Genomic DNA, 22,600 nt, shown 5'->3' on the forward strand with positions numbered 1-22,600 from the left:
CCTTTGCGCACGTTTTTACAAACCATACGAACCGCCCTCCATTGGACCAGACGGAAACTGAGACCAGGCCTGATTGGCCAACACTCCCGTCAATTGACCAGCCCCTTTTCTTTTGCCTCCGATGGCAGGTGCGCTTTTCACCTCCTCTAGAATCTAATCTCCTTTCTTTCTCGTTTCTTTACTGGGTAATCGCGGCGTAAAAGCAAGTGACTCCGGTCACAAAAGCCCCAGGCTTGCAAACCGAAAGTCACGAAAGGGGCTATCCGTCACCGTGATAACACTAGTCATCATGGACCTGATCACTTTGATACTTTCTCTTATTGTCGTGGCTATTTCTGCACATCTTTTATGTGGCGAGAAGAACCATCCCAACGCTCCACCGTGTATAAAAGGATGGATACCTTGGTTCGGTGCTGCGTTCGACTTTGGAAAAGCTCCGCTGACTTTTATTTCTCAAGCGAGGGATAAGGTGAGTGAAGTGGAACATTCAGTTGTTACATTATTTATTATAACTATTGGATTTCCAATACTTTGTTTATTTATTTTACTGCGTCACATTATGTAGTACTAGTGACAGATGCTGGTTACAGACAGGGTTACAGCGGTCTGTCAGTTACTTGCATTTCTTTTATTTTGGCTATTATATATATATATATTTTCTCCAGAACAGTTCGTTTTCAAGTTTTTGTTTTACTCCAGTTTCTAGTTTTGGCCAGTCAATTATTTTTTTAAACACTTAAGTGACACTTTTAAAATGACACTTAAATCCAATTATATGGTAACTATGGGCACATGAGTCATGGTGATGAGCCAAACATAATGTGTTTTATGTGGCAAATGTTTAACTCTCAGATCAAACAGACCGATTAATGGACCGAAAATATCCATCACCTTACCCCCCCCCCCCCCACACACACACACACAAACACACCTACACACACACACACACACACACACACACACACACACACACACACACACACACACACACACACACACATCACGCCACGGTGTGGGTCAGGAGTCCAGCCCCCCCCCCTTCCAGCCCCTCCCTGCAGCAGCAGCTCACCTTAAATATGAACTGATGAACTCTGAGGTGCCGTTATCGTAGAAATATAAATAGCCTCTCAGTCATTACAGAGACAGTGAAGACAGACAGATCTTGGTACTGTACAGGATATCAGGATAGTGTCTCTAACTTATTGAGAATCCATATTAGATTTGATTCGATTCAAATGTATTTGACAAGCTATAGTAAACTAGTAAAGTGCTATAGTAATATACAATGTACAGGTGATTAAACTTGGTATAAAATATATAAATTAAATTAGTACTACTGAGTATAGTGCTAATCATATGTATGTACAGAGTTAGTAGTATTAATATGTACAGGTATAAAGATACTATGGTAGTAAGTCATACTGGCCAGCAGCGTAACTAGTAGTAAGAGGTAAGGAATATGCAGATATAGATAGAGTATCTACAGATATGTAAAAAGGATTATATACAGGTAGGGTTGGGTATCGTTCACATTTGAACCAATACCGGTACCCAACCTTTTTTCTGTACTTTACTCCCTCTGTAATAACACATTTTTTATTTCCGTTGTAAAACAGAACAAAAGTCTAAACTTCTCAATTTCAACATTGTTATCACACCACACAAACTAAAACCCCTCCCTACCTCCCTCTCCCAAAAAATGTCTGGCCATCCTCAGGGTGTCTAGTAGCCCAAGGCTTGATGAACTGAGTGTCTAATAGTAGCCCAGGGCTCGATGATCTGAGTGTCTAATAGTAGCCCAGGGCTCGATGATCTGAGTGTCTAATAGTAGCCCAGGGCCTGCGTAACCCACCTGGATTCAAACCTGTGTCTTTGTTTGTCTATAGTTGTTGAAGTTGGCCAGTCAGCAACAACATATCTCGTCATAATTGTCACCTAAAATGTTGTTTCCAAATCCAAACCTACTGTAAGCTTAACCTCAGTAACAGACAATGAAAAGACATATATTCTTTCAATAAATGTTTTAAGTTTTAATAGGTTTCAAACCTGAGGGGTTACCGGAGTCTCATGGCCAGTACAGAGAGACTCAGAAGGAGCTTCTATCCCCAGGCCATCAGGATGCTCAATGACTTGATGTAACATCAACCCATCCATCTACACTCATTGCACACACATCCACATGCACACACTCACTTTAAACAAACACGCACCTTAACACTCACGTTAGACACTTTAAACACTTTAACACTACATCATATTTATCTATTTATTAAAGAGATTTGCACTACATCAATACCTCATTTTGTGCATCTTGCCTTCTTTTTATTATTATTATTAGTATTATTAAAAAAAATACGTGTACCACATTGTCTGCATTTTGTACCTCATTGTCTGCATTTTTACTTCATCGTACTTAGGTCTAGGTTGTACTTTAGTTTGTATATTGTATAGTGTTGGGACTTATTCCTCTTTTACTTACTTTTTTCTCAGGGACTCATACAGAACCAAGCATTTCACTGTAATGTACATGTACTTTATACGTGACACTGACAAATAAAAGGAAAAAAAAACTTTAAACTTGAGTCCCCAGTGAAACCGTGTGTGTGTGTGTGTGTGTGTGTGTGTGTGTCAGTGTGTGTGTGTAATTAACATATAAAAGAACAATGCTATTGTAATTCATCATCATCAATATTATATTATAAACAACCAATGCTCTGCTTATTTCTCTGCTTATTAAGCATTTCTGCTAAATACGTTGATGTTACCATGATGTTTAATTTGAAAGTCACAAATGAATTACATTCCATTTTTTTATCCACTTTTTCTCCCCATTTTCTATTTTCTCCCATCCCAATTTCGTATTTCCAATTCTTCCCTCCCCTGTCTTGAACGTTGCTAGACTATGCCCCCCACTGGTCGGCTGTAGTGAGGATAGAAGCCTTGCATCACGTGTCCCCTCCGGTACACGAGGAGGCAGCCTGTCGCATATTTTCACCGCCGCAGCTCGAACTCTCAGTGGCGAGGAGTAACGCGTGGCTCACGCTGCCCCCGTCACTTCCTGTTTCCGCTGCACCGGCGTCACCCAACCGACCTGTAGGAGTCGCTGTCCACAACGTCCAATCCCCACCCACCGGCTTTCCCACCCTCTAACACTGCCAATTTTGTTAGTATGACGGCCGGCCAAGCCGGTAGCAACGCCGAGAGCTGGGCTCGATACCAGCATCTCCTGCGTTAGTGGCCTTGCCCGCCTTGCCCACTGCGCCACTCATCTGCCCACATTTATTTAGGTTTTGAAATATTGTAATGATAATAATAATAATAATAATAATAATAATAATAATAATAATAATAATAAATATAGATGAATGTGTGTACCAAGTTTCGTGTAAATCGGACTTATGGCATAGGAGTTCTGACCTTTAAAAAGTTTGACCTTTAATTATAGTGCCCCCTTTAAGCCAAGTGGGCTCATTATTTGTTGGAAAGCATTTACACACAACTTCTAATCAATGAGTCAACGTTCATGTTGCTACCATTTACCATCTCACGGGGATTTGCAAAAGCATTTCTGAAGGAGATTAATACACTTTTATTTTGAAAGAATTCACACAAAAACAATATGGTTTCTGCACTTCGTGCTTGAAACCCTAAAAAACATTATTTGTAAAGCACCTTTCATACAAGAATTACAGCCCAAAGTGCTTGATTGATTAGGTAATACTTTCTGTAGCAGTTACTTCAAACTGTGCAGTGCATGGACCTGTACACGTGCTTTATGGCCATAATAGTTGTCGATTATCTCCATAGTTACAGTAAGTGTTTGTACAATATATCAGCCTCTGTCAGCCTAATATAATCCTCTAATAACCTAGGATAACCCTGTACAACTGATGCCATTTAGTAGGGAGGGAAGTGGGGGGTAGAATTGAGATGCTATCTTATTAACTTATATCAATTGAAATTTGATAAAAAGAAGTTTATTGTAAAAAATTATTTCAGTTTTCAGTCTTGTGATAATATATAATATATAACCATATTATGGTTTACATTTTCTCATGACCATAGTATAATAAATCGTAAACTCACTACATCCTACAGATTACCAAGATTACCCAAGCAAAAAGACTCACACAATATACCAGCGTTGCAACACAAAGGTTAACAGCTATCTAGAATCAAATCTGCGAACTCTGGCAGAGAACAAACCAGCTGCCCGCAGAAGAAGAAATTAAGAAACGCAGATGGTGCTGGATAGGTCACACCCTGCGAAAGCCCGCAAGTACCATCACCAGACAAGCCCTAACATGGAACCCGCAGGGCAAGCGGAAAAGGGGCCGCCCCGAGAAACACCTGGCGCAGAGACCTGGAGGCAGACACCAAGACCATGAAGATGACCTGGAACCAACTGGAGAGAACAGCTCAAGACAGAGATGCTTGGAGATCACTTGTTGATGGCCTATGCCCCAGAAGGGGTAGCAGGCGTAAGTAAAGTAAAGTAAGAATCAAATCTGTCAAATTGCCTTGATAATCACAATGAATTGAGAATCGGTTTTTAATCGAATCACGACCCCCCCCCCCCCCCCCCCCCCCAAGAGTCAACATCTGAGTGAATATTAAGATTCCCAAACATCTCCACCACTATACCGTTAGTATACCTATTCTCTGTATGTTTAGTTTGTTCCCACTCAGCACGTGTCAGTAGAACGGCTGACATCAACAGAAAAAGCACATTGAATCAATGAAAAGCTGCCTCTGCAGCTGGTCACACAAGCCCCAGTGCAGGGCCGTAGTATTTGTGAGTAAACCAAACTGGGTTCCTGGACAGCAGACAGACTGGACTTGTTTTCGCCATGGTCCAGAGGAAGTGGACTGTGTGATTGGACCTCTGCTCTGTGCTGCCGGGCTACACCAGTCATTTATGTATCTGGGGCCTCAGACTTGACCACGCACGGTGGCATGGACCTGTTGACACAGACCTGTATGTGTGTACAAACACACACACACACACACACACACAAACACACACGCACATTCACTCACTCACACACACAGGCTCAGGGACACACACAGTCTAATTGTGTGTGTGTGTGTGTGTGTGTCGTACGTATGTGTGTGTATTTGTAGTGGGCAAGAGAGAGACAGAGGAAGACAGAGAGAGAGGGAGGGGAAGAGAGACAGAGAGAGAGAGGAGGCAAAAAGAAGGAGGGAAAGAGAGAGAGAGGGAGGGAGAGGGAAAGACAGAGCGAGAGAGGGAAAGAGAGAGAGAGAGCAAGAGAGGGAAAGAGAGAGAGAGAGACCGAGAAAGGGGGAAAGAGAGAGAGAGCTTTGTGTGCAGTATTGGCTATTGGGCCAGACTCCAGAGTACTGGGGGCTTCCTTCATTGTTTGAAGTGACCCTGCTCTTTGAAGAGGCTGAATTAAATCACACCGAAGGCTGGTCAGTGACATGAAATCAGGTTAGAAACAAATGATAGAAAACGAAGGCCAGCTTGGTGGGGATTGTTGTTGTTGTTGTTGTTGTTGTTGTTGTTGTTGTTGTTGTTGTTCTTCTTCCCTTTTTCAGCATTTTTGTTTGATTTTCCTTTTTATTTCCCTTCAAGTTTTGGCAACAGTATTTGTGTGTTGTCCACTATTTGTTTGATTATGATTACCACCGGTATATAATATTCTGTGTTATAGTGTGTGTTTATAGTGGTGTGTACATGTACATATGTTGTATGTTTCAGTACAGCCCTGTGTTTATAGTGGGTACAGTACACTATGTCATATTTCAATATACGGTCCTGTGTATATAGTGGTGATTATGTCATGTGTTTATAGTGGTGATTATGGCATGTGTTTATTTCAGTATATTATCGTCCTGTGTTGAAATTTGAAATTAATTTATTGATAGGATGAACCCCTTGAGATGAACCATCTCGTTTTCGAGGGGGTCCTAAACACAGAGTAACAAGTGTTTATAGTGGTGCATATATGTCATGTGCTTCAGTATATATATTTATAGTGGTGTATATGTGTTTATAGTGGTGTATATATGCCAGGGGTGGCCAACCAGTCAGAGACTAAGAGCCACAAAAATTACTGTGGTACCACAAAGAGCCACACCATATACCAGCGTTTCTCAACCTTTTTTTTCAGTCACGGCACCCTTCATGTGTTTATAGGTCTCACCCTCTGGCCTCTGAAGTTGCTAATGTCTTTTTTATTTGGGCCTCACAGGGTTAAAAGTACCATGTGAGACCCACAGTTGCAAAATTACAAAATAACTTTTAGCCATTTAAAAAAATTATGTTTATTTAAAAAATGTTAAAGGGGAACTATTTTACTATTTCTTTCACTATTTGGGCACTTTTACACAATTCCTGTGAGTCTATGGAACACCTAGGTTTTTTTCAAAAAAAATGCATTGTTTTGTATTTCTAATCGAGTACTAAAAACCGCATTTTTCTACCTCAAGATCTTAAGCCGTTTTGAGGCTGGGCTTCAACCACTGTGTGGCCTGGTGCCAACTGCCACATCAACTGCCACATTATTATGCAGCTGAGAAATCTCTGACATCACAGATATGCACATTTTCAGATGACTCAGTTCAGTGAGGGTGAATATTGTGAGAGGAGAATTGGAAGAATTCGCCAATATGAGAATTAGAGACATATATCCTATTAATATAAGTCCACATAGCTAAGAAACAATGGTAAACACTGAAAAAAGCCATTTATAAGATAGTTCCCCTTTAAGCACATGTATAGTCAATTGGTCCTGTTGTTCAGCCTCACAATGCTATTTGATAGTAAATGTGTTTATACGTCCCACCCTCTGGCCTCTGAAGTTGCTAATTTCTTTTTAATTTGGGCCTCACAGGGTTAACCTCTTAAGCCCGAGATATACAGTAAAAGTGTATATTTTCAGCATTACGTTTGTTTACCAATTATTTGAACTGTTATTAGTGAAATATAAGATTATAGAAATCTCAGGGCATTGAGTCGGAAACCGGCGCATATTGACAGGAGGAAGTGGCACAGCCAAAAGTGAGTGTAGTCTTTTGAAGTAAGAGACTCAGGGCGTTCAAATTTCGAAAAACTACCCTACCCAGCTCACACCAGCCCCTGTCAATCATCTGACTTCTGGATTTACTTTTTAATTTCTCTTATTTTTTGGGATTATCTCCCACAAACCTGAACGTTATTGCCATAAAACAGAACGCAGTTAGTTTCTCTACCTTTCTGTGAACGTCTTGCAAAAAACGGTGTTGCAATATGATGAAAAATGGTGGAGAAATTTACATTATAAAAAAGATGGCAGAATTCAGTACTGTATCTACAAAACCTTCTGTTTAATCATCTTCCCTTTATTCATTTGCTTAGATTTTTCAGGTCTGGTCAATTTTAGCATGGTGTTATTTACAGTCAAAGATTTTTAAATAGAATTGATATTCTCCTTTGGTTCATTACAATTTACTCAAGCCTAGTAACAGACACACTATTTCTGACACTGATCCATATATGTCCCTAGATTCAGATACCAAGAACATGCAAATGGACCATTAAAAAAAAATTGTAAATGTTTATTCTACGTCCTTATGGAATGAGTGACATAAAAAAAAAAAGTTAAAAAAAAAAAATAAAAATTAAATTTTTTTATGGATGGAAGAGCCGCACATTGACGGGCAAAGAGCCGCATGCGGCTCGCGAGCCGCGGGTTGGCCACCCCTGATATATGCTATATGTTTATGTGTTTATATCATGTGTTTTAATACAGCCCTGTGTTTATAGTGGTATATGTATGTCAATGTGTTTCAGTATATATATTTATAGTCGTGTATATGTGTTTATAGTGGTGTATATATGCTATATGTTTATGTGTTTATATCATGTGTTTCAATACAGCCCTGTGTTTATAGTGGTATATGTATGTCATGTGCTTCAGTATATATATTTATAGTGGTGTATATGTGTTTCAGTATATATATTTATAGTGATGTATATGTGTTTCAGTATGGTCCTATCTTTACGGTGTTGGCTGCAGGGAAGCGTCTGACCTTTGTCACGCTACACGAGGACTTCAGAACCTTCTTCATGTCCAAAGATGTGGACTTTGAACAAGCTGTCCAGGAGCCTGTACATAACACAGGTGAGGCCTCATAGTGTGTTGGAATTCATACTGTAATTTGGGTGGTGTTCCCTAAGGAGATTGACACTACATCATGGTCTTTGCTCAGTGCACAAGGGTCTAGTCTATGACTGTCTGAGTGCATCCTCGTGAAATACTAAGAATTCTGGTGCAAATCTGGTGTGACTTTTAGGTTAAATTACATTAAATGGCTCTTTTCAGCCAGGAAATAAACACCAGCAGTGACTAGAGCAAAACGTTGTTTTGATTTCTCAGTGTAATTAGAGCATTCAAGGGCAGACAGAAGCCACATCTCTTGTCTTAAATGGGTCAGGGTCCGTACTACATAAATTAACCTACATAAGACGGCATCTGTTTTTTGGCTAATTGGATTGATGTAGTCAAAGGCAAAATATCTTTCTTATGGTTGGTAGAGAGCTGGATCTCTCTGTGTGTACAGTTTCAGTATCCTTGACAACAGGGCCGTTACAAGCTCAGTTCTTCATGGTAGATTAGACTGTAATGGATGCATGTCACTCACTACAGCTCAGTTGGACTGCTTTTGTTGGAATTCATATTCTATTATCATTATATAGACAGGAGAAATTAAATTGTATTTGTCCTACCCCTGGTTCAAAAGGTTTGAACAGGGCCCTATTCCCCGTACCTGGTTCAACTAAGTCGATCAAGAGTCCCATTATCCAGATTCAATTAACCCGATGTTTGAATCCGGGATTTTCCTGTTCCTCGAACGCTGATTCAGTCTCGTTCATTCGAACCAGACTTGAGACTATAATATAATTGCGCTCGGCCGCTTCAGTTGAAAAGACAGCAGGTGTCGATAGCAGAAATCCTGATTTCCTAACGGCATTGATTGATTGATTGATTTAAAACTTTATTAACAGATTGCAGAATGGGTACAATGCAGTACGGCTCAATAGCCTCGCCGACAAGTTAAATGCATAATCTATAGGCTAATTTTAAGTCCCTCATTGCCCCAATCAATCAGATTATATTTCTTTAAACGTGCCTGCTGGCAGTAGGTTTATGGATTGAATAATCAAATGAGATCTTGCTAGCGAAAATAATTAGTTCAACTCTTTCAGAATTAGGATACGGCTCTCTTATCCATTGATGGATGTATGGTGGATGTTTTATTTGTCTGGCGCCATGGTGTGATGGATGGTCCTTATGTCTCTCACGCGGACGACCCGCGTTCGAATCCCCTTCTTTTCTAATTTATTTTCTTCTTTTTACAATGTAAATGCTTCAATTTGGTGCACTTTGAGAGCTGAAAGAATGACATCCTCAATGCATGTAGATTTATAATATTTTAACTTAAAACTAGGCTACTTTTGCGTATAGTCTTAATATTAATTTCCAAAAAAATTATATTGGAAACGCGGGGTTTCGAACTAGGGTCGTCCGCTTGACAGGAGTGAGCACTAGCCGTTGCACCACTGTGCCAGACGGGATATATCCATTGTGTATCCATCAATACAAGAGACCCGTGTTTCGAATATTTTTCTTTTGAATGAAGTTTTATCTCTTTATTCTCAAATGCATTAATGTGACGTCAACGGCTCATTCAATTGCTCAAATCCGTCAAACAGCGCATCTCATTCTCATCAGACATTTTAATCCCAGTTACAATATCACAATAACGTGTGAGTGATGATACAATTCAACAATCCTCAGATTCCTCGTAATTCATAATCCACAAAGACCACAATCCACGCATAGACACTTCAATTTTATGCTTGAATGAAACACAATCCGGGCGCTCCGTTAAGCAAATCTACAGCGGAGAATATATGAAACTAATCAGAGCCAAACGGCCGATTCATTCATTAAAAATATCCCCGCGGGATTCACATTTGCAATGCGCCGTTATTAAAATAACCACATGCAGCGTGTATCGCGACTCCGAGCGCCGTATATGACGTGCATTATTTTATTTAGGACAAAGTAAATCTATAGGCTGAATATGATTTATTATCAGCATTTAGTTCTATTATTATACATTTCAAAAGCCCCCTCTAGGAAAACGAAGCACAAAAACATAATTCAGAATGGTATAATGGGATCTAGACTGTGAGAAATATTTCAGGAAGCGAGCTGGCATTTCTTTGCGAGGGCGTGGCCATGCAGGTTATCCAGCTAACTGAACTTAACCCTGCTCCGGACCAGGTTCAAACTTTCTGATCTGTTACCATGGTGATTTAGAAAATCCGACTTCGGGGAACAGAAAGGTCTGGCTTAAGTCAAGCTATGCTGGAAATTATCCGGCTAACTCAGTTAGCCAGGTACGGGGAACGGGGCCCAGGTTTGGAAAGCCTGTATCATGGTATTATAATACTATTACCACTCATGTTGCATGCACTGTAAAAAGAAAAGAAAAAAGAAAACAATTCATTAAAACATTTGTTAATTGTCTCAACTTATATTTCCAAGTAACCTTAAATAGTCCAATGAGCATTTGGGTCATTTCCCAAGACAGTCAAACTGTACCCAGATCAATACAGTAAGTCAGACTATATACAGATGATCAATACAGTAAGTACACCCTTTAGATGATGCATTTTTCCATTGACAAACAATCTGCACTGGCCCGTCGATGCTGTATGTTTAACCCTTCCACTGCTGTACTTTTCTCGCCTGCTTTCACTAGCGCTACTGTAACTAGCTCAGCCAGCTCTATGTGTGTTAACACGGAGGAGTTAACCTCTTGGTTCGACTCCACATGTGTGGAAATCCTTGATACTGTCATGCCTCTAAAAACCAGGCGTTACAAACCTAAACCTGAGCCCTGGTTTAATGACAGTACCCGTGAAGCCAGACGAGAGTGCAGGAGGGCTGAACGACAGTGGAAAAAGGACAAGCTGCAGGTGTCATTTGACATTCACAGGGATAGCTGGTGTAGATATCAGCAAACTGTTAAACGTTGAAAAGACTAAGCATTTTTCTGATATCTTTTTAAACAATTGTCACAAGCCTCAGGTTATTTTTAAAACGATTAATTATATTCTTGATGTCCCCCAGTCTGTTTGTCTTGAAGCTTCCACTGAAACATTTTTCTTCAGTTTTTTATTGACAAAGTACTGTAGCCAACATTAGAGCTAGCACCTCCACCCCTACATGTGACCCTTCTACTACTGTCACCTGCCCTGCCACCTTTAGCCAGTTTGAGCCCTTTCTCAGCTAGAGGAAATTATTGCCCATATGAAGCCCTCAGGCCTCTTAGATGTCACCTTGTCAAAGAGGTCAGCAGGGCCAAATGTCCAAAAGATTATGAACGACCTTGCAGGTGATGTACCTGTACTTTTTAAACATGCTGTGGTGCAACCGCTAATTAAAAAGCTTAACCTGGACGCCTCTGTCCTCTCTAATTTCAGGCCTATTTCCAAGCTCCAGCTTTTCTCCAAAATATTAGAATATCTTTTTTAAATTTCTTTTGATTAATGTCTTTTCTAGACACACATGGCATTCTGGAGGTTTTCCAGTCTGGTTTTAGAGCATTGCACAGTATCCCTTTGGCCACTGACTATGGTGACTCTCTTATCCTTGTACTTTTGGATCTCACTGCTGCCTTCGATACAGTGGATCACAATATTCTGCTGTCCCGCCTGGACCACTGGGTTGGCATTAAAGGCTCAGCCCTGGGCCCTCATTTATCAATGCTGCGTATGCACAGATATGTGCGTAAACCGTGCATACAATAATTTCTAAGCAAAGTGTAGGATTTATCTATATTTATCCCGGGCGAGCCCCCATTTATGTTACGTACCCCCGTAGAGAGACGCAACACTAGGCCACAGACAGGATAGGTGAGGGTGCAGTGACACAAAACACATGAGACAATTTGCAAAATAATAATATTTATTTAACAAAAGTCAAGATCAGCAACACAGAGAGCACGGAGGACCTACCAGTGAGCACCAAATCAAATATCAAAAAGAAACAAAAGCCCACCCCCCCTTACAGGCGCGAACGCCCCAAAGTACAGGTGGTGGTGCTCACTCTAAAGCTGGTGTCTTTAACAGTTGGTCACCTACGTGATGCAAAATGTAGACCCAGGGTATCTTCCTGCCCTCAATGTCCCTGTGTGCGAAACAAAAGGTTAATACAAAGCAAAGCAATCACCATAGGCTGGGTGACACAAGGAATAAACAAATACACAAACAGGTTATGGGTTAACAGAAATGTACAACAAAGAACACACCAAAACACAATGGAGTGAACCAGAGCTTTCGCCAGCTCTACCAAATGTACCTCTACCTGGACATCTCTACCTGGACATCTCTAAGAAACACCCACACCAAACAATGAGAGCAATAGAGCATTTAACTAGCTCACACACCAAACATTAGAGCAAATAGAGCATTACCTAGCTCAAATATACATACCCCACATACAGTGGTAAATGGCAAGGCAGGGCCAACAGCATATATACCCCACACAGGGTTTGGTCCACGCAGGCACACACAGAATTATCACCAAACACAGAGAGACACCCACCACCACACTGAGCCAAAAGAGCTAACCAACACTGCACACAATTGGGGTATATGAAGGGATGTGGAGGTTAATTAGTCTGATGAGCCTCAGCTGCTGCTGCTGCTTCTGCTGCTGTAACTGACACCTGAGAATGGGATATGTTACACAGGAGGGAGACAAAAACAGAACAACCAAAACATGCCTATATACACACACGCACAACAGATAACATACATAACCCCCATATATATACACATAAGGACACCGTCCGTAACAGTGTGCTTGAGATTGTGCGTATATCTATGCACAGCTCCGACCGTGCGTACATATGCACTAAGCGGTAGAATATGAAAACTGCAACAGACGGGATAAGCTTCCATGCATTAGTTTCAACACTGACATGTTCGGTATGACACGTAATAATTAATTATAGTTCAGTGTAAAATAGCGTGTAATTATTGTCAAACCCTATAAATAGCATTTGGAATAGGTCTTTCCGAATGAATGCAGCATGGTTTATAGTGTTATAGGAATACTTCTCACGGGGTGCGCTCCGCGGGGAGCTGTTTTTTTTCAGAGATACTGTATAGGGCAGTCTATTTGCCGAGAGAACATAATATTAAGTAGAGTCCGCTACCCGAGACACATTCTCCTTGATTTGTACCGCAATTTGGGCCCCAAATTGGAGCGTGGAACAAAACGCAGTGTTGGATGTTATAATTTCCCCAACCCCCAACTACATACAATACCCATTAGGCTTGGGCGGTATAATTTTTTTCATACCGTCATACCTTAATGACCTAATACCCCGGTATACGGTATATGACGGTATGACTTTCATTTTCATCAGCGGGGTGGGGTGGGGTGGGGGGTGGCGGAGCTAACAATATACTCGTTATTCTCACCATACATAACGCTTGCTTATATTGAAACACGTTGAGATTAAGGCCGTTCTTTCAACCTGAAAGTGCACTTTCTTCAACCTCGAAGTAAACAAATCACAGAAGGTAGCCACTGCTGCCTGCCGGCACCATCCAGGTATCGACGTGAGCTAATGGTAGCTAGTTAGCCGGCAGCCCGGCACCATCGTATCAACGTGAGCCAGTTGCATTAGGATTAAAAAATGTCAACACTCACTCACCCCATTTTATATTACATTCCCAAAGAAGTGCCTCCGTCTCTCGTAGTCTCGTTGTGCTGGATGAAGTCACTGGCGAGTCGACTCGTGGCGGCGAGGGTTTTGCTTAATGCGACAGTGTGTGCAAGTTTAGCTCTTGTTTGACAAAACGTTAGCCATCTGTGCTCAGGGAGCTCATCGTGTGCTGGAGTGACGGTCGGTTAACTTCGACGCTTCATCGTTCAATGGTAACATATTATTATTGCTTAAGCTTTAGCAGTCTGCTCAGAGATAGAGGAAATGCATACAGGTTAGTGTGACGCACCTCTGTGTTCTCCTCACGTGACTCACAATAGCCAATCAATGATTAGGAAACTGCCCTCTGCTGGCCGTGCTGTGTGTGTGCACTACAACCAATGCAGTCCCCGTCGAAACTCCGTTTCAGTGTAAACTGAAACCCAACTGTGATTTTGACGGTATTGATTTTCAATACCGTCGGTATCTCTAAATACCCTGGTATACCGTAATACCGTCATACCGCCCAAGCCTAATACCCATATATCAATAATAACAGCAGGCCGAGGCCAAGAGAGGATTTTACGCCAGGTTACCCAACATCATCGGAGCAATAGACTGTACCCGTGTAGCTTTCAAAGCTCCATCAATAAACAAATCCAGTTACAGTATCTGAATAGAACGGGATTCCACTCTGTCAATGTACAGATAATCTGCAATGCGCATTTGGCTGATAATGTCATTGCCAGTGGCCGGGAGGAACACGACTCATTCAGGCCTGTATTTAATTAAATTGTAATTTTATTACTGGGGTATCTGTAATTAAAATATCACTTAAATAGGTGCTGCTGGGTAGCGTAGTGGAGAATGCACTCGCCTACCACAGCAGAGACTCTGGGATCAAATCCAGCTGTCAGCAGTACCTCCGGTTTGGTCAGTCGTCCCTACTAACACAAAGGCAGTGTTAGCGGGTGGAAAGCCGGCGGGGTATGTGTCCTGGTCGTTGTAAACTGCGGTTCCTACTGGTCGGTCGGGGCGCCTGTTCAGCAGGGAGGGGAGCGGGGGGAGATAGTGTGAACCTCCGCACGCGCTACGTTCCCCCAGTGAGAGTCCTCGCTGTGAGGTGAAAAGAAGCGGCTGGCTGACTCCACATGTATCGGAGGAGGCATGTGGTAGTTCTACACCCTCCCTAGGCCGACAGTGGGGCAATGCATGATGCAACGACCAGGAAGGGAATTGGCATAACAACTAAATTGGGATGGGAGCAAAAATACAGAATTTTTTTCCCACATTCCATGGGGGTGTTTTATTACCATATATGGTTAATTAGGGGCGGTTCTGTATGCAAATAATTACAATCGTGCACGAGTATAGACGGTAATTGGTTGGCATTAAATTGTTTACTTTTCAATGACAGTAAAACTTAGGTTATGGTGTTAATGCGCATGTGTCTCCTCCTGGTGACTTGGGCTCCCTTGGACTTTTTGTGAGGCAAACTGTCACCAATCTAGGGGTGAAGATAAATTGTGACCTTAAGTTGGACAAACAGATCAATGCTGTAGTGGGAAAGAGCTTTTTCCAGCTTAGGAGGCTGTCCAAGGTCAAACTTTTATTAATTTTTTTTTATCTCGTAGTGTTTTTGAAACTGTTATACATGCTTTTATGACCTCTCGCCTTGACTATTGCAATGCCTTATATGTTGGCGTCAGTCAGGCCTCCCTCTCTCGCTTGCAGTTAGTCCAGAACACTGCTGCTTGTCTGCTAACTGGAACACGTAAGCGAGAGCACATTTCCCCTGTACTGGCTTCCCTCCACTGGCTTCCTGTGCATTTTAGGATTGATTTTAAGGTTTTAAGGGGCTTGGCACAGGGCTACCTCTCGGACCTGCTGGCACCGTATGTTCCTCCAAGGTTCCTCAGGTCCTCTGATCAGCTCCTCCTGGTTGTTCCCAAGTCCAGGCTGAAGCTTAGGGGGGACCGTGCTTTCGCTGTGGCAGCCCCAAAGCTCTGGAATGAGCTGCCTCTGCATGTTAGGCAGGCCCCCACCCTGCAGGTGTTTTAAATCACGCTTCAAAACAAATTTATTTGCTTTGGCTTTTGGTTTTTAAACAGTTTGAGAGACCTGCCTTTTTTACGTGACATATTGTATATGTTTCTATTGTGTGCTTTTATCTTTTTATCTTTTTATTTTATGTTTATTTTATGGTCAACTTTGTTGTTTTTAAATGTGCTCTATAAATAAAGTGGATTGGATATACTGTACTGTACACAGATCAATACAGTAAGTACACCCTTTATAAATTATTTACGTGGAGGCTGTAAGCTCACTCTGGGTAATAAATCATTAACAAAGTATCTATTTTCCTTAGACAAACCAAACTGTAAGCCAGCTAGCTACTACTAGTATTTTCACGTGTACAGGGGATTACCTCACTTGACTGTAACAGAGGTAATACCCCTTAGTATTGGTTCAGAGTAACCATTAAAAAATAAAACATATATTTATTTTCCAGGGTTTGTTACGTCTCGGGGTATTGAACCCAATATGCAGATTAGGGGTGCACCGATATATCGGTCGGGTATCGGTATCGGCCGATAAGTGCCTTGTTGACTGCTATCGGCCTATCGGCCGATAAGCTCAAATGTGCCGATAGCAGTCGCCGATAAATAACCCATCAATTTGTGTAGCGTCAAAAGGCAAAAAAATAAAAGTTCACTCGCGACCTACCTGCACAACGCCCGCCGTCCCCCACACACACACAAGCTACTGCATCAAAGTAACTACTTATGATTAACAAGGCATTCATTTTGTGGCATTAACGTTATATAGTTAGTGTTACACGGACAATAACATCAGCATATTATTATTACCCATAGCAGCAAGGCATTACTCCGAGTCCGTTCATAGCTCAGTTCCATTCCGTTGCTCATTCCGTACCCAACTACCCACTACTAGTTAGTTAGCACCATCCAGGCATCAACGTGAGCTCCCGGTACGGTAGCTAGTTAGTTAGCACCATCCAGGCATCAACGTGATCTCCCGGTACGGTAGCTAGTTAGTTAGCACCATCCAGGCATCAACGTGAGCTCCCGGTACGGTAGCTAGTTAGTTAGCACCATCCAGCCATCAACGTGCGCTCCCGGTACGGTAGCTAGTTAGTTAATAACGTTATATAGTTAGTGTTACACGTTCAATATAACATCAGCATATTATTTACCCGAACACAGCAAGTAAGCAAGGCCAGTTCCATTCCGTTGCTCATTCCGTACCAAACTACCCATTCTGCAATCTGTTAATAAAGTTTTCAACCAGACAAATGTATAGAAAGGCTTTGTTTTATTATAACATTTGTTGCAGTAAAATCATTATGTCTCATTTGGTCATGCTGTGGAGCGCTGGTCGGCGGGCCGGGCAGCTAAGGTATTAGCTACGTTAAGTTTGTTGTGATGTGCTCTCGAGTGAGTCGCAAGCAGATAAATGGCGGCATGCCCGAAAGTAGAAAATGAATAAACGCTTGCCGATTGGTGGTAAGAACAGCAGGAGGTGGGTGCTAGCGGTGTGGCGTAATTGGCCGAATCGACTGTCAATCAAAATGGTTCCATTGCATTGGTTGAAAGCTCTGGTTGAGAGAATAGTATCCCGCTGCAGGCCGCCAGAATGGTTCCATTGCATTGGTTGAAAGCTCTGGTTGAGAAAATAGTATCCCTCTGCAGGCCGTCAGACGATACTGGGAGAGAGATAGTGATACCATAAACATCTTTCTTGATGTTTCCTTTTTTTAAGTAAGTAAAGAGGCCTACAAATACAAACATACACATACAAATATACAGTAGTTTCATAATAATTTTTTTTTTTTTTTTTTTTTTACAAATACTTATATACAAATATACAAATATCGGTATCGGTATCGGCCGATAGTGTTAGTTGAACAATCGGTATCGGTATCGGTGGCCAATTTTCATATCGGTGCATCCCTAATGCAGATACAGAGTAATGATAGGCAGGGGAGTCAGACAGGCAGGGGTCAACACGGGTACACGGTAGTAAGCCAGGCAGAGATCAAAACGGGTGCAGGTCCTCATACGTTCTGGGAAAAGGCAAGGAGAGTTTGTCAGGCAGGCATGGATCAGAGCACGTTTTGTCGAGAGCCAGAGAACAGGGTGAAGAGCCAGGAAGGACTGCGGGGAAGGATGAGAACAAGGGTTAGACACGGTCGAAGAACAATGGGCTAGAGAACAATACGAAAGAGAGAGCAGAATAACACGACTAACTGGGAAATACGAAGTTATGATCTGGCAGCCTCATGACATCTGGGCGGGGTTGTTTGTTTAACCTTTATTTAGAGAGAGAGAGAGAGAGAGAGAGAGAGAGAGAGAGAGAGAGAGAGAGAGAGAGAGAGAGAGAGAGAGAGAGAGAGAACCCCCCCCCCTCAACGGGCGCCGGGGAGACCAGGATGCTGTTCATGGAAGCTGGCCACGATGGATGGGTCCAGCAAGAAGAAGCGGGCTTGATCCGGGATACATGAAAGGTCAGGTGGACCCGTAGAGAACGTGGCAGCCAGAGACGCACAGAGGCTAATGATCCGGTTGATGCGGAACGGACAGATGAATTTCGGTGCCAATTTGCGGCATTCCACCTTAAGAGGCAGGTTGCGGGTAGACAGCCACACCTCCTGGGCCGGATAGTGTGGGGCTGGAACCCGATGATGATCAGCTCGTTGGTACCGGGAAACACAGCGCAGTAGGGAAGGCCTCAGGGAATCACTGACCCAGGTCTAACACAGGACACTGTTCTGGCTGATCCAATACTTCTAGCACTGGCATCACTTTTCCTCCAGATATGTCATTATTACCCATAATGAAGGCAACACCTTCGATTGGCAATGCATGACGCACAGCGATATCAAAGAATCCAGATGCCAAAGCTGACTGAACTTGGACCTTATGCAACGGCACAGGGATGAAACCCATTTAAATTCCCTGATTGTGTATGCAATCGTCAAAAAAAAGAAAGAGAAAAGTAGCCCCATTTTTGCCCGATGCTTAAGTGGTTAATGGTCTTAACAAAGCCTACCCCTTTTGTCTGGCTTTAGCTCTGATCTTGATGTTTAAGAGTGTAGCAGTTAAGGCGGCTGGGTGGCGCAGCGGACATTGCGCTCATCACCAACGCACGAGACACCGTTATCGAATCCGGCTGTCAGCGTTGCCTCCGGCTTGGGCCGGCCGTCATACTGACTCAATTGGCAGAGTTAGCGGGAGGGAAGTCGATGGGTGGTAGTCTGGTCGTTGTGAACAGCGACTCCTACAGGTCGGTTGGGGCGCCTGCACAGCAAAGACAGGAAAATGGCGGGGGCAGTGTGAGCCTCCTACACGTTACTCCTCGCCAAATGAGAGTCCGCGCTGGCAGGTGAAAAGATGTGACTGGCTGCCTCCACATGTATCGGAGGGGACATGTGATGGGCTTCTATCCTCCCTACAAGGATAGGGGACAGGGGAGGGGAGAATTGGCATGACTAAATTGGGATGGGAGAAAAATAGAAAAAGGAGGAGAAAAGTGGATTAAAAAAATAGTGTAGCAGTTAGAAATGAGATGCCCAGTCTTATGGCAGTAAAAACATTCACAGTCTGTTTTTATTCTTTTATTTATTTCTCTTTCTCCAATTTTCTGTTTTTCTCCCCGTCCCAATTTAGTCGCCGTGCCAATTCCCCCCCTCCCCTACCTGGCTGCTGTATGCATGTTCTCCTACGAGTCGGTACAAGGGCGTCCCAAAGCCGACCGCACGCTTCCTCCGATACGTGCGGCGACTGCCAGTGACGTCTTTTCACTTGGCAGCGAGGACTCTCATTGGTGAAGTGTAACGTGTGGGAGGGCACGCTATCTCCACCAAGTCCTGCCCCCGCTGAGCAAGCGCCAAGACCTGACCTGTAGCCAGATTCCCACCCACCAGATTCCCACCCCCTAATACTGCCAATTGTATTAGTATGAACGACCAGCCAAGCTGGTAGCAACGCTCGAACCCAGCATCTCCTGCGTTGGTGACGAGCGCAATCTCCGCTACGCCACCTGACCGTCACAGTCTGTTTTTGAGGGGGCAGGAGGCAGTTTCATATGGCTTGATTGTGACACAGGGCCCTTAGGAACACTTCTTCTCACTACGGGTTGGTGCAAAGACAGTTAGGTGTATTAGCGTGAACTCATCTGCAAACACCGCAGCCTGTGATTTACCTTCTGTTCATTTAAGTAGACCACAATGCGTTCAGACACAATTCTGCAGATGATGATAATAACATTATTCAAACGACATTAGTCATTATTAGTCTATGACCACAAAACCGCACTCTAGTACGGTTGTGCTCTCACTAAAAGACAAATCAAACTCCCTGCACACCTGTACATAAAATCAAGGTGAACCTGGTTCTTATGGCTCCCTCCCTCTCTTGACAGCCTCCATCAGTAAGGAGAGCTTCTACAGGTTCCACCCAGCGTGCAACACACTGATCAAGGGCAGGCTGGCGCCAGGGCACGTGGCCCAGCTGGTGGACCACCTCTCTGAAGAGTTCAACCATCATCTGGAACTCCTGGGGCCCGAGGGACAGGGGGAACTCAACGAACTAGTCAGGTAATAACCACCGGAAGTAATTCATTTCAATTACTACTGTAAGTACAGTTACTTTTTTATAATGTGGATTTATCCGCCATTTTTCATCAGATTGCAACGCCATATTTTGCTAGACGTTCACAGAAAGATAGAGAAACAAATAGCTTTCTGTTTTATGGCAATAACGTTCAGGTTTGTGGGAGATAATCCCGGAAAATAAGAGAAATAAAAAAGTCAATCCAGAAGTCAGATGATTGACAGGGGCTGGCGTGAGCTGGGAAGGGTAGTTTTTTTTTATTCGAAAGCCCATCGAAAGCCCTGGGTCTCTTCCCTCAAAATACTACACTCAACGTTAGGTTGTGCCAAATGCTCGTGTCAATCCTCGCCTTTTTAGACTAGATTTCTATAACTAATATTTCACTAATAAGACTTAAAACCATTGGTAAACAAACGTAGTTCTGAAATATACAATTTAACTGCTGTTTTGACAGGGTTAGGGTCTTTACTCTTGGCTACATAAAAAAAAACACCATTAATTCATACATTAGATGGATTTATGGCATGATGTCATTGTCGGTCATCTCGGGCTTAACACATTAATTGTCAAGAATGAGTATACTTGTTATGGCCCGCCATGCGAATATCGCCAACTCGTTTTTGGGATCGTTATTTCGTTTATTCGCTATATCTATTCATAATTCATGGCTGCAGCCTCTGCAGACCCTTCAGACCCTGTCTGAGCTGGCAGACGCTCAACACCGCCCTCTACTGCCTTGCGGAGCTATTGCATTCCATTGAAAATAGTCTGGTGTGTTTTCTGAGCCGATCTGAGCCGTGGGAGCGGGGTTTAAATACTCAGGCGAGGCAGGCTTTTACAACGACGGCATGGAACACTAACCCCGCCCGCCCGTTCATGTGTAACGCTCTGTAATGTCGGGGACACGATCGCTGTGGATAACTGGAATGGCGATCAGATAATTGGATTCTTTTTTTTGCATTACATCAGAGACCAGGTAAGGACTCTATATAAAATCTTGCGTTGATCTGATATTTCTTTCTCCCGCGATCAAAGCTATCTGTGTGGACTCTGTGTGTGCTTTCTACCGTTGGCTGCGGTGGGGGGGGGCGCAATGGCCATTTCATGCATGCACGAGGAGATATAATGATAATCTAGTGTTGATTTCAGGATGATTAGATAATCAGCCGAAAAATTACAACGTGATGACTGGATTACACTAAAATGCCTTTTTCTCGTCTTTTCCTGGAATTACTCAGAATCACCCAAACCATACTCATATTCAAAACGGTATAAAATGGAAATTTACGGATTAAAAAACAATCTGTTTTGTGCATGTTGACTGGAAGCAACTCACTGACAATCGGCGGGTGTATTAGACCCATAGCTATAATATAAGATATATTTTAAGCACTCACAAATGTCGCAGTCTAAAACTATATCCATTGAATAAAGACCTGGCGCTGAAGGGGGATCAGCGCCCCCTGCTGCTGGCGGTCAATGTGTTAAGAGGTTAATGTTTACTCTACAGAATCTTTTTATCTATAGCACTTTTAAGTGCAAAGAGGATACTTTTTTTTTACGAACATTTGATAGATAGTTATAATGAGAGAAACTTAAGACATTGGACCTCATTCTCAAACATGTTCATAATTAAGTATCTTCGTAACTATCTTCGTAAAAAGTTTGTACTAACTAATTTACGAAAATCCTCCTCCGGATTCCTGAACGCGTGAAGCGGTCTTCATGTGACCAAGATCATCGCAGCTTTGTTACCCATGAATGAAGAACGTCACTCATTCTTAAACTGGAAGCGCGTTCTCATACACCTTCATTTGCATGTAGAAATGCCCTACCAGCTCCTTATAAGGAGAGGCTATCCATTGCGTCTGCTTCGTGTTGACCCTTATGGGGGAAATATGCAACAGGTAGTGCGAAAGCAATTTGCGACTGATCAAAATTGTATTCGATTAGATTCAAATGTAAGTACAAAAATATGTTTGGCATCCAACCAGAGTGCAAATGAAACAGTAAAGTGCAATAGTAACATACAATGCACAGGTGATGAAACTGGTAAAAGGCTTAATTGAAAGCAATTTGCGATTGATCAAAATGAGATTAGATTAGATTCAAATGGGTGTGCACGCTGAGCGCAGCTGCCTCACGTCACTAAGCCATTTCTCCACTGGCTCTTACGATGTGCGCACTAAGCAATATAAATAAATAAAACCAACAATAATAATAGAGAA

The 22,600-nt window shown here is 42.6% G+C and overlaps 1 protein-coding gene across 1 annotated transcript in view; it reads left to right on the plus strand.

Moving 5' to 3' along the window:
• Nucleotides 1-289: 289 nt before the first annotated feature.
• cyp39a1 (cytochrome P450, family 39, subfamily A, polypeptide 1) overlaps nt 290-22,600 on the plus strand; it is a gene marked incomplete at both ends in the record, with an annotated part of 120,186 nt that continues 97,875 nt past the window's right edge. The window contains 3 exons of the mRNA XM_084315447.1: nt 290-469; nt 7,994-8,129; nt 20,182-20,356. Of these exons, the coding sequence (XP_084171573.1) occupies nt 290-469; nt 7,994-8,129; nt 20,182-20,356 (491 nt within the window). The remainder of the gene's footprint in view (nt 470-7,993; nt 8,130-20,181; nt 20,357-22,600) is intronic.

Source organism: Notolepis coatsorum (assembly GCF_963971535.1).
Source record: "Notolepis coatsorum genome assembly, chromosome: 5".
NCBI lineage: Eukaryota > Metazoa > Chordata > Actinopteri > Aulopiformes > Paralepididae > Notolepis > Notolepis coatsorum.